Source organism: Sminthopsis crassicaudata, chromosome 2 (genome assembly GCF_048593235.1).
Source record: "Sminthopsis crassicaudata isolate SCR6 chromosome 2, ASM4859323v1, whole genome shotgun sequence".
NCBI classification, from domain to species: Eukaryota; Metazoa; Chordata; class Mammalia; order Dasyuromorphia; family Dasyuridae; genus Sminthopsis; species Sminthopsis crassicaudata.
The window spans coordinates 307,714,351-307,727,659 of record NC_133618.1 but is presented as its reverse complement, the minus strand read 5'-3'; the positions used below and the strand labels follow the sequence as shown (position 1 = coordinate 307,727,659).

General features: G+C 33.5%; 1 protein-coding gene across 26 annotated transcripts in view; it reads left to right on the top strand.

Moving 5' to 3' along the window:
• Positions 1 to 13,309, top strand: part of NRXN3 (neurexin 3) — a 2,041,643-nt gene that overhangs the window by 1,977,917 nt on the left and 50,417 nt on the right. For 14 of the 26 annotated variants that reach the window (XR_012486454.1, XM_074289854.1, XM_074289861.1 and 11 more), the window contains one exon: positions 5,349 to 5,427. Coding sequence is in view for 25 of the 26 variants with exons in the window: in XM_074289854.1 (XP_074145955.1) it covers positions 5,349 to 5,427 (79 nt within the window). In the remaining variant the exon portion in view is untranslated. Of the gene's footprint in view, positions 1 to 5,348; positions 5,437 to 13,309 lie in introns of all 26 variants that reach the window. The other 12 variants (XM_074289860.1, XM_074289857.1, XM_074289856.1 and 9 more) reach the window with 1 other exon arrangement.

The following is a 13,309-nucleotide window of genomic DNA, read 5'->3' as shown; positions in this document are numbered from 1 at the left end:
ATAAGACTTATAAATAGATGGATTTGACATAATAGATATCCTTCTATTTAAAATGATGTATTTTGAAAGATACCATAATGATATTGTGTTCCCCCAAAATTTTCCTGACTAATTTATTATAATCCTTCTGGTTTCTTTATTATCATTAAAAAATGAGAGAGATCTACCTTAGGAAGGAATGGAGTCCACTTTGCTAGACTCTTCCAACAAAAATTAAGGGATTTGTAGAGAGGATTCTTATTCAAGTATAGATTGGACTAGGTAAAAGGAATTTTGAAGTCTCAAATTATTATTTGAAATTCTTTGATTCTGCATAGTCTTTTTTGGGGGGGGAATGAGGGGAAAGAATACCAAAGTAAATGAAAGGAACTGTCTGTGAACTGCTTAATTAGGTAACAATTAAATAGGAATCATTACTCTAAAAATTCTATAAACAAGTAGACTTCCATGCTCTAATCATCATCCTGGTTTTGGGTGGTCTTTGGGAAATCATTGGTCAAATTAGTCCTCATGAACTCATTTAGACACTCAACTCATTGTTGTCAAGGCAACAGATTAACTGAAGTTGTAGATGAGCTCAGTTTATTCTTAAAACTTGTCAATCAACTCAGTTTCACAGTCATTAAAATCATATAATAAATAATCCTTGATAGTTCAATATGCTATTTAGCCAATATAAGTACTTAATTCACCAATTACCACAATCAAGCTATGTTCATCTTCAGGTAAGTCATAGGATAATGAGGTTTCTTATTTGGTCATGTATAAGCAAGCAGATGAACATAGCAAACATTTCTAGATTGCTTTTAGAACAGCAGGCATATTCAATTAGAAGACCCAGGCTCAAAATTTTTCCAAGCTGCTAAACCTTGCCAAGTCTCGAATTTAGTTAAACTTTCAGTCAAAATTCCAGATTTGCCTAAATATCAATAGACTAAAACTATGGTGTAAAATAAGTCTGTTATTCATTGGTTACACACTTATTCACTAAAAAGCAAAAAATTACAGATAGCCAAGCTCAATCCAATATAATTTTAAATCAACAAATATTTATTAAGTGCCCACTTTGTGCCAAGCACTAGAGAAACAAAGACAAGCATGAATCAGTGCCTACCCTCCTTAAAAAATAATAATTTGGGGTGGGCACAAACAACTAAAGAAATCAGGAAAGCTATCTTTCTTGTAGGCAGTACTTAAACTGATCTTTAAAGAAAACTAAGAATTCTAGATAAAGAGATGATGAGCAATTGCACTCCAAGAATGAGAAGCAACCTCTATAAAAGCATAGAGCAGGAAATTGGAATGTCAAATTCAGGGCACAAGAAATAGGATAGTTTGTGTAAAACATAGAGTGACTGGAAAAGAATAGGACTGAAGAAAAATAATACATGTGAAGATTTTTAAACATTTAGCTGAAGAATCTCTTTTTCCCTAGAAGCAAGAGAACAAGAAGAAGATTCATAAAAAGTATAATAACTTGGCCAGACTTAAGGTTCAAAAATGTTATCTTGGCAGCTGCATGAAAAAGGGTAGAGACTGAGAAACAGAGCAATTAGGAGGCTATTGAGGCAAGAGGTGTTGAAGGTCTGTACTAAGGTTATGACCAATAATTGGAGAAAAGGGGAAAGAATGTGACAGACTGTGGAAGTAAAATCAACAAGATTTGGCCATTGATTGAATATGGGGATTGAAAGAGAAGGACAAAGTAAGTATCATGTTCACAGGTTGTGAAATGATTTCCTGGAGGATGCGTAGTATAATTGTTATTATTTATCCATTTCAGTGGTGTCTGACTCTTGGTAACCACATACAGGGTTTTTTGGCAAAGATATTGGAGTAGATTTCCATTTCCTTTTCCAGTTCATTTTATAAATGAAGAAACTATGGCAAATGAGGTTAAGCAATTTCCCAGGGTCACACAAGTAGTAAGACTCTGGGACCAGATTTAAACTGAAGATGAATTTTTCTGATTTTAGGCTCAACTATCTATCTATTGTAATATCTAGCTGTCTCAAGGATTATAGTATAGGATAGATATGTGACACATGGGAAAGAGTACAATCAGGGGGCTTGAGCTCAGTTCCTTTCTCTGACATTTTTACCTGAGGTCTGGATAACATTCTTCATCCTCAGTTTCCTTCTCTATAAAAGAAGTAAGACTAAAATACCCCTTCAATTCCCATTATGCTCCAGATGTACGATCCTATGATTTCACAACAGTAATTATTTCGTATTTAATGTATTTATTTTATATGCTTTGTATTTAATTTTATGTGTATGTGGTATAGCCCCACTATTCTCTCCTCCCCAGATAGAATACCGCTTCCTCAAAGGAAGGACTTGTTTTGCTTTTATTTTTGTGTCCTCAACTCCTCTCAAGCTACCTTACACTTAGCTGTTGTTAAAAAATGCATCCTGAATTGAAAATCTGGGGGAAGATAAGTTTCTTTGGGTCATGATGAGTTTGAGTTGCCTAAAGGATACCTACATTTCAGACAGATATTGAGATTTCTGTCTTTGTTTATGTGATTAGCTATTATTTTGTTCTGATTTATATTAATCCCTTTTCCCCACTGAAATCACTAGTTTGAGCACATTTAATCAGTCACAAAGCATTGATTAAGCTCTTCCTATATGCCAGACATTGTGCTAAGTATTGGTGATACCAAAGAAAAATTCAAGATGTGATTCTTGCCCTCAAAAAGCTCACATTGTAATTGACAAGTCTTTTCAGACTATTTTTTAGAGATAAAGGGCAGCCAGTAAAACATAAACATGAAAATATAGCATTTCTCTACCCCAGAATATTAACTGCAAATTGCCACCAGCGCTAGTGACTGACAAACAAATCTGAGTGATTAATTAATGAATCACATTTGAAAAATGTTGTTTTTACTAACCTCAAGGAGGTGCAAGGCTTGAAGCCACTCTGCCAGGTATGAAGTGAGCCAGTACTTTGGCTTTGGGCACTACTCCTTCCCTATGAAGTGAATGGAGTTAGGGATCAGATGAGGTTATTCCACTGTTCTGAGTTGCTCTTGACGATCATACTCCAGACAAGTGCACCCACAATGGATATTTCTTTCCTGGAAATAGCAAACATACTGAAACCATGTTAGAGAGTGTTTTCTATTTGAAATATAGATGCATGATTTTTGGCAGTTAGAAGTTGTTAAATCAGCAGGTGAATTAATATATTAATTACTTCAATGGTGCATTAAAGGGGTAGAGGATAGAATTGGATAGAGGGACAAGTGCTACGAAGTGACATGCTGAACAGGGTTCCTGACAGCTACAGCAAGAAATCTTGTTGATGTGCTCTCCATAGTCTTATATATTTCTCCTATCAGTATTTTTGTTGTTGAGGCAATTAGGGCTAAGTGACTTGCCCAGGATCACACAGCTAGAAAGTATTAAGTGTCTGAGATCAGATTTGAACTCAAGTCCTCCTGACTTCAGGCCTGGGGCTCTATCCACTGCACCATCTAGCTGTCCCCCATCAGTATTCTCAAAACTACGGTTCCAACAGTGGCATTTTGCAGCAGGCTATAGGGTTGGAGAAGGGGATATAGCTGAAAATGCCAAAGAAAAGTAGCTTTGTGACCTCTTCAGGAATAATCTAACCTGTGTCTAGGGACTGCCACAGAATTTCCCTGTTGGTCCACCTTCCTAATTCAGCTAATTGCAGAAATTACATGAAGGAGTTGCTTCTGGGGAGAGAGACCATTATGCTTTCTGCTAGCACATTGTGATAGACACTGCTCATTAATTATACCAGCACACACACACACACACACACACACACACACACATTATTTGCCCTGGATGGTCTTTAACTTGCACTGAACTACAAGAGGATTCCAAGGAGTATTTTTGAATTGGATTTAACTCTCGCATGGTTTATCCTTCAATAACCATGCTCTCTGGCTGCCCTTCTGGTTCTCAAATGACTGAATTCCCTAAATTTTCTGATGAACTCATGCCAATCTTTCTATTTTTCTCTCTTCCACACATTCTTCACAATGCATTCTGTGCCTCTCATAAGTGTACCCCATGTCATATTTTATTATAGTTGTTCAAGTATTTGTCATATTCCTCAATGAATACCCCAGGAGGAGGAAGAACTTGTGCTATTTCCACTCTGTCTCTAACACAGAGCACAGTAAGCACAGGTGTTTGATGCTAATTTAAGCAATCAATCAACAAGTTTTATTAAGTACCTATTATGTGCTAGGTATTGTGCTTGGTTCATGGGATATAAAGGAAAAATAATCTGTTCCCTCAAGAAACTTATATTCCATCTGGGCAGACAATATATATCTATTTATGTATGCATATATGTGTATATGAAATATATGTAAAATGAATTTTTAAGTACAAAATTTTGATGGGAGAAGAAGGAACTAGCAAATGGGTGATCAGGGAAGGCCTCATGTAGAAGGGGATGTTTGAGCTCAAGCTTTGAAGAAAAGTAAAGATTCTAAGAGTAAGAAATAAGCCAGAAAAATATTCCAGGAGTGAGATACATACAGAGTTTCCAAAGGAAAGGGATAGAGATGGAATATTATATGGTAATAACAGTAAAGCAGAACAGTTTGGCTAGTCTATAGAGTATGTGGAAGGATTTAATGTAAGTTTGGGAAAGGAGGCTGAAGCTAGGTCATGAATTCAATTTAATTCAACAAATATTTATCAAAGGTAGAATAGAGGTTAAAGCCAAGTTTGCTGTGAGAATTATATGCTATGAGTTAATGACTAGAAAGCCCTTTGCAAACCTTAATGTGCTCTATATATGCCAATTATTTTGGTCATTATTAGCCTAAAGTCATCAGGCCTCCAGTCCGATGATGGTAATTCCCTGAGCCTTCTGCTATGTTCCTTTTGAGCACAAGCAACCGAACAATATAGGACTATGCCAGTAAATGTTTAATAATTGGACAGAGGGGATGGGGAGGAGTGGAGAAGTATATATACACACTGTTCATATTAATCTACCTTGGTAACGCTTTCTTAAGGCTAGAATCCAACAAAACAATAAATTAATCCCTGGTATGTTGTGGTTACTGATTTCTGAGATATAAATTCTCACACTGAAAATTTAATAGTTAGCTCTCACAATTACAGCTGACTTCCTCAAAGGCCTGCTTGGCAAAAAGGAACACGGTTCCAATCTGTCTACTGTATCAGGACCACCTATCAAGACATGGAATGTACACCTGCTTTGCCAAAATTGAAAGTCATTGCTACTAACTATTCCAAAGATTCTATCCTTATACATATTATTAGACCGCATATGTCTGTTTATAGTGTTTTTCTTACCTCTCTTTTTTTTCCTTTGATTTGAATAGCCAACATCAGATGATCTTGTTTCATCTGCTGAATGTTCCAGTGATGATGAAGACTTTGTTGAATGTGAGCCTAGTACAGGTAGGTCAGGTCAGTCTTGTTTTGCTTGCATACTATTTTTATTTGCAAAAAACAATATATACATATGTGTGAATTTATACATGTGTGTATATATTAAATGTGTATATGTGTGTATTCGATGCATATATATGTCTAAGAATACATATGTAAATATAACTTTAATTTCTTAAAAGCATCCGATCCCATGGAATGACTGATAATCACAATAGAAACTGAAATTATGATAAATAATGGAAATCATATCTGGTAGGAAGCCCAACTTCCTACAACTAAATCTATTTCATATTCACAAGTAACAAATATTGTTATAATTAACCATTGTTACAAATAGCCATTTGCAAAATCAATACTTGTGGAGAGGGAGAAGGACAAGCATATATTAAAATGGAAATTAAAAGAAAATTAGAGTGAAGTCATAATACATGGAAAATATTATTTAATTCTCATGGATTGTCCTTTTCAGAATAACATTGTCGGGAAAAAATGTCCATGGGATTTAATTTATAGTCAAATAATAGTATATTTATGTGATTCTCTTCTTTGTATCTAGAGAAGTTGTGTTTCAACGAATAACAAATGTAAAATTTAGTACTGAGCCACGCCATGGTATCTTCTGGGATGCTGCAAAATGTATCATGTGGGAGTCAATAAAACTTTGGCTACTGGAAGCCAAGGACTTTGTTTCCCATTTAGATCCAGATACATTTTGATGATTTGATTCTTTATAATAAGCTATATATCATATGATGTTCAGCAGACAACTGCAATGCAGTTACTTTAATTGCAAACTTTTACAAGTCTTCCTTTTTTGAGATTTGCCATAAGTTAAGCATTTATAGATATAATAGAGAACAGATATCATCGAATTTCTGTGTACATTAAAGAAAATAAAAAATAGAGTTGGGTTAGAATCTTATTTTTTTCAAAGAGTTCAATGAATAGTGTTTTGTGTTTCTAGTTGTTTCTTTCATGTTTAGTTATATTTCTAGTTTGTTTTCTTTCCTTTAAAGAAGCCACAAACCATTAAAATATTACGTTAGTAACTTTATGAGAATTTTCGGGTTCATGCAAAAAAAAAAAAAAGTAAGACAAATAAAAACCCACTTAAGGCTAGTATCTTCAAACTTGCCAACTTCTCATTGCCATAATGTTTTCTTGTGATCTAATTTGATAGAAAAGAACCACTTGATTGTTTGCAAAAAGCCTTTGTGACCAGGAAGTTCCATGATTAACTGAACTTTATCTGAGATGGGGAAGCTACTTTAGGAATGATGAAAACATAGTATTTCTTCTTTTTATTGCCATATTTCAAAAGTCCAAATTTTTCAAAGAAAAATTGGTGTGCACTATGGCTTAGCATCCTGCTAATGCACATATTCAAATGTCAGCTGAAAGCTGAAGGGCCTAATACAGAGTTTAACATATTTTCACATCATGAGTAGACTCTAAAATGCATTCACACTTAGTGAACAGTAGGAAGTATATGGAGAAAAGAATTCTAGCAGGCAAACTAACTGTTTATCATTATCATTAGGGTACTATCAGTTGCTAATTGTGGTTTAGTATCACTTGTGTTGGTGTAGTTTAGAATTATTTAACCAAGTGAAATGTCATTGGGTTTCAGATAATTCTTGAGTTCTTAATAAAAAAGCAACCATCATAATGCATTACACACACAAAGACACATAAATATATCTTTGGGTTGATAGAAAATTTAAAAGCAACTTTGTCCAAGAATGACTCAATTTTAATTCAGCCCTTAATTTACTTCTCATTAGAACACTGTCCATCCAAGACTAAGGTAATAAGTTTCCTTAAATTAGGGTTTGGTATGACTTCTATAAAAGAAATCCTAATTTATTTCTAAGTTTTATATCTCCTATATCAATATACATTGTTGAATATGTTGCTGATTATTGAATAAAAGCAACAGGCTTCCATGAAGTTCATGGAATGAATTATATTGGCACCATGGTAAAAAATTAGAATCTAATGAGAAGAAATTATGGATACATAATTCCTTACTTAAGATGTGTGTGTATGTGCACATGCACACATATATGTATATGTGTATATATCTTTATATGCACACATGCATACATATATATATATACATATATTAAAATCATCTAAAAACAGTACGCCATACTTTTTAAGACATTAAAGTAGTGTATTCTCTCAGTCATTGGAGGCTTTCAAACAGAAAATATATGATCTCTTATTTAACAGAGAATTTTAATTTGGGGGGTGAGGTGAGGGCACGAACCATTTTGTCAATCTCATGTATCCCTTCTCAAAATAATGTTTTGTTGCTTATATTAATTACTAATGTTAAATTGTAACTTGAGATTGCTGAAATTAAAAAATAACATTTTCCCATCTAAACTTATTGATACCATTTCTAACCCTAAAATATCACATTAAGAACCATTGTTTTAGAGTATATGACAAAGAGGATTGCTGTTCAATTCAACAAACATTTGTATAATGCTGATTGTAATACTACATTCTATGCTAAATGCTAGTAAATAAATAATATAAAGCTCTGGTCTCTTTTAACTTTCCTATAAAATTATCTTCTTGCTCCTCATTCTTTGCTAAATTCTTTTGGAACTTAGATCCCTTCAATTACTGTTTCAATTATAATAAACTTTGCCTCTTCACTTGGAGAGGGATTCAAGTCTGTAAACTCTTTTGAAACACTTCATGACACCAATTGATTTGAAACCCCAACCTTTTGGGGTCTCTTTTGAATCTCAACTGTATGACAGATTCCTTTGAAGTTTTATCTTCTGTAAGTGGTGACATGAGATAAAGCATTACACCATTGTTTTCCTTGTTCACATTGGAACAAAAGCCATCAGTTCCTAGAATTATAGATCTAGAACTAGAAAAGTCCTTAGAGGCAATCTAGTCCAATACCTTTATCTAACAAATGAAGCAATCAAAGCTAAGGAATAATAAAAATCTTATTCAAAGTCATGCAGGAAATAAGCAAAACCATCAAGATTTGAATTCAGATTCTATGACTAAAGAACTAGTGTTAGGATTTTTTAAAAAATACTTTATCACATATATTAGTATCAAATTAGAAAGGTACTTCTTGTTGTTCAGTCATATCCAACTCTTCATGACCCCATGAACAACCCAGTCTATAGGTATTCTTGGCAAAGATGTTGAAGTGATTTGCCTTCCCCCCCCCACCCCAAGGGCTTAAGACAAACAGAGATTACATGATTTACCCAGGATCACATAGCTAATGTGTGTGAGGTCATATTTGAACTGACTCCAGACCTTGGCAACTGAGCTATTTAACTATCTCCTAGAAATGTAACTAGTTTACTGACCTTTTTTTTTTTTTTCTTTTTCTGAGATTGGGGTTAAGTGACTTGCCCAGGGTCACACAGCTAGGAAGTGTTAAGTGTCTGAGACCAGATTTGAACTCTGGTCCTCCTGAATTCAAGGCTGGTGCTCTATCCACTGCGCCACCTAGCTGCCCCCTAGTTTACTGACCTTTAAACAAAAGTGATTTTTACAATTTCTGGGCTTCTGTTAAATGCCTCTTTTCAACCAGAAACCATTTTTGTAACATAATTATGGAAACACTTTTAAAGCTTAAGTTGGGTCCTTTCAGGGACAGTTTAAGATTTGGATTAGCCTAGCTGAATTTTACAAATCCTCTCATTTTTTCAAATCCTCACTTTTTTTTATGTTCTCTGGACCTCACTGAACCAATACAAAATATGTACTTGAAACCTATGATTATAAGAGCATTGGTGAGTCTGTTAGGAAATTGTAAAGATCTAGAGAAGTTCTTAAACTGGGTTTTATGACATAAATGTTTTATAGAGTAATCGATTGATCACTTCCACAGAAAGTGGCTTATGAAAAACACACTCCAATTCCATTAGATATACCTGTTCAAGTTTTCTGTGTTTAATAATTAGTCACTATCAATTTTGAATGGCATTTTCAATAGGAGAGGGTTCTATGGGTATTCTTTATAAATTCAGAATACTACTTCATCAGGCCTACTCACTGAAAGCTTGGTGAAAAAGATTGACCACCAAATACCATATAAGAAAATATATAAGGAACCTCAAATAATTACCCTGACATATTTTAGGAAAAATAATAATCTCTATCATACCAAAGTCATGACACTGCATTACATTTTAAAATTGAAAAACTACTAATATCCTGTTCAATGTGTATGGGCTGGTATGAAAGTACCTTTCATGCATGTGCACAAGTATTTGGTCTAAAACTAGGGATTTTTTTTTTTTTAGTTAACTGGAAAATAGTTACAAATTAAACTCATGAAAACTTCCTGATTGCAAAGGTAAAAAACAAAAACAAAAACAAAAAAAAATAGAGAAGAAGAAACTTTTATTATATTCTATGAGCATGCAACTAATGCTTTGTGGTTCTTAAGAAGTTTTGTGGGTTTTCCTTTGTTCTTTCTATCCATTTTTTAAATTTTTACCTCAGTAAAATTAAAACATATATTATATATACTGTGTGTATGTGTATTGATATAATATTGTGCCTAATTGAGTTATGTGTGTATATATGTATATATGCATATATATTATATACATGCAGTATATAACAATATCTAAATAATATAAGACAGATATCAACAATAATCCCTGCCATCAATCATATGTTTACACAGAAATTCATGCCCTCATTCTTAACCCAGCATCAGTGGATGTCAACAGATGCATGATATTTTATTACTTGATGAATAAAGCACGTTGATTTTTATTTGTTTTTGTTTTCTTTTTTAAATGGGTAATTTCATCTTCTAGCTATCCTTGGGAGGGTTGGGGAGAAAAATTATACAGATATATCTATAAATATATAGTCACTCCTGTGTGTATATATATAAATAGATATATAAGTTGTATATATTTCAAGAACATTTTCTGTCATTTCACCTCATCTTGTGCCGCATGAATTTTTGGTGGTTCTAATTTTTTTTTTTACTTTAATTTTTATCCTGAGTGTTTCAAGTCATTATGACATTAAAAAAAATCATTGCTCTACCTCTCTAAAAGTAACTCCTGTCAAGTATTTTTTTAAAATACTGAGAGATATATAGATATGCAAATCAAACTAAGGCAACAAAATCTTTTCTTGCCATCCTATTGTCAAGTCCCTTTCCCACAGCACATCCCTATATATTTATTTTTAAATCCCAAGAAAGTTGTGTATAAAAGAATGAAGTTTTCTCCTCTTTCCTTGCTTTTATTTTCCCCTATATTTCCTTTATTTCTTTTTTCTCCCTTCCCCCATGTCTGCACAGACTACTTTCAATTCAACCTGGATTTCTGACATTAAAGAAAAAATAAAAGTATTAAGCTCATTCAGGAAAAAATTACAGAAACAACTACTCCCTAAAATACACACCCATTCCCCTAAACTTCAGATGGCATAAAAAGAATTTTATTGCAGATGCAGAATATCTGTTGTATCTTTTTCTCCTGGACAAGCCAGAAATCATTTTGTGGCATGCAGTGACAGTTTGTAGCTAACTAACTAACCATGGCCTTCATTCACCTGTGCATGGGCTGTGATAATGCCATCTTGTGTTCCATCAAAGTTACACATCCAGCCTAATCCCAGCAAGTCTATAGTTTGAGTTTGGGAATTTTTTTGAGTTGATTATAATTTCATTTTTGAAAAAAATTATTTTAGTTCAATGAATTGTGGCAGTACCATGAGCTGCTCTTGCAGCCTATTTTTTCTGTGTCTTTTTTTTAATTTTCATTTTATCTTTTGATTTTGTTTTCCTTGGCAATAGTCAAGTTTGTGTTTCCTTTGTGTATCCATCTGTCTTGTCATTATGTCTTGTAGTCCACTGTTATAGTGTTGTTCTGTGATTCTGTTCTCTGTTTGTAAAATGTTGTTTGGAATTCCTCCCCTTTCCCTCTTAATCATTCCCTGTCTTCTCTGCTTTTTAAAGGGATTCCACAAAGGGGCAATGGGTTTCTCATTGAAATTCTAAACCTAATCTTTGGGGATTTTTAGGTCCTGTCAATAGAAGGGAAGCATCCATTTGAAAATTTTACAAAAACCCTTGTTGATCTTATTTTGGATCAGTTAAACAAAACTAAAATTAAAATAATTTAATCTGAAAGCTACTTTTCTAAAGTATTTCTTCAAAGATGGACAACATTCTAGTTAGAGTTCTTCTGCAGACACAGAAGCAGATCTCCAGACAAGAGATGTTTCCAGAAAATGCAAGTAAGGTTATATGCCAACTATTGATGAGAGTAGTGCCTCTTTCAGCACTGGTAAGGAAAATATGAAAATACTGAAGAGCTATCCCATTTATCTATGTTGTATATTTTAATCTAAAATTCAAATTGTTCATTAAGACATTTATGAAAAAAATGACTTTTAATGCATTGTATTTGCCTCAAGCAAATTTTGGGATATTATACTTTTTTGACTTTGTTGAGCCAGATGAGTTTTTTTACTCATGGGAAAACCACAGAGCCCATAAATTAGCTTGGACCTGGATTGTTTTCTTCTCTGTCATCAAAGCAGCCCAATAAATTTAGTTCTGAGGATAGGATCTCTAATCTTGGTGATGGAAGCAGAAACAAAGGGCCTATTTAAATCATCATGTTTTTGGACTGAATTTATGAGCATGAAAGTTGAGAAAATCAGTTGGATGAATGTTATTGGGACAAAGGCATGTTATTGGGACAATTGTGATAGAACCATTCAGAAACTCTATTATGTTATCTTTACTGTAGGATCAATTTTGATATGACAAAGAAAATGCAAATAAAGGTCAGTGGAGGTTAGGGCTTAGGACTCTAACGCTGAAAACAGAAATAGAGGACTCAGAGAGGATCCAGAGGAATATGTCAAAATGATTTGTCATAGGTTTGAGAAGCGGTTCTTACCCTGCAAAATCTACCAGATTCAACCTAGAAGAGAAAAGGTTTTCATTTGAATGATAGTGATTAGTATTTTCTCTTTCCACTTTTCCAAAAGTGAAAGAGGAAAAGGGAAGACCAGTAAGAAATAGAACAAGAAACATGTTAGGCATGATCTTCTTAACTATAAGCATAGTACCAAGTTTTCTCAAGATAGGCTGAAATTAGAGAATAAACTTTTAAGGATCATGGTATTTAGAACTAAAAGGTCATATAATCTGATGTTAGTTAAATGAGAAGGTTAACTGCCCATAAATAATAAATAGCAGAGTATTTGAACTCAACACCTTTTATCTTCACATTCTTTTTACCTATTTTACAGTGCAATACTGCTTCTTACTCTCTTAGGATCAAGAGAATCAAGAGAAAGGATGAGAGGAACTAGATAAAAAAATCTCTTAGTTTTTGAATGTATCTTTTTTTTTTTCTTTCCACCTTATCCTCTTACCTCCTCTCATCTCTCTCTTTATATATTTTGGAGGATCTATTCTTTTTGTGGCATATATGTAGTGTTGCCTGTTTAATAAATTCCTGATATGAATAGGTTTTCAGAACTACAAGTTCTCCTCTCCTCTCTAGTGCCTCTGTGTCTATTCCTACTCTGCACCTCATCTGTAAAACCTTTTTTTTTTAACCTTTTTCTAGACAGCTTTGCTTTTTAGAGTCAGATCATACTCACCTCTTTCCCAATTGTTCTTTTGTGCTACCCAATTACTGGTGTTAAACATGTAGTATACATTTCCATGTAAAAAATAATTTGTTCATGTTAAATTCTTTGAAATTAATCTTTGATATTGGCTCTGATACATTAAAGTTTCTATTAAGTTTGAATTTGGTTGAAAGTACTAAAAATTTGTAAGTTCATTGAATGTCCATTTTTTTTCATTCAATATTATGAATAATTTTGTTAGATATGATATTTTTGG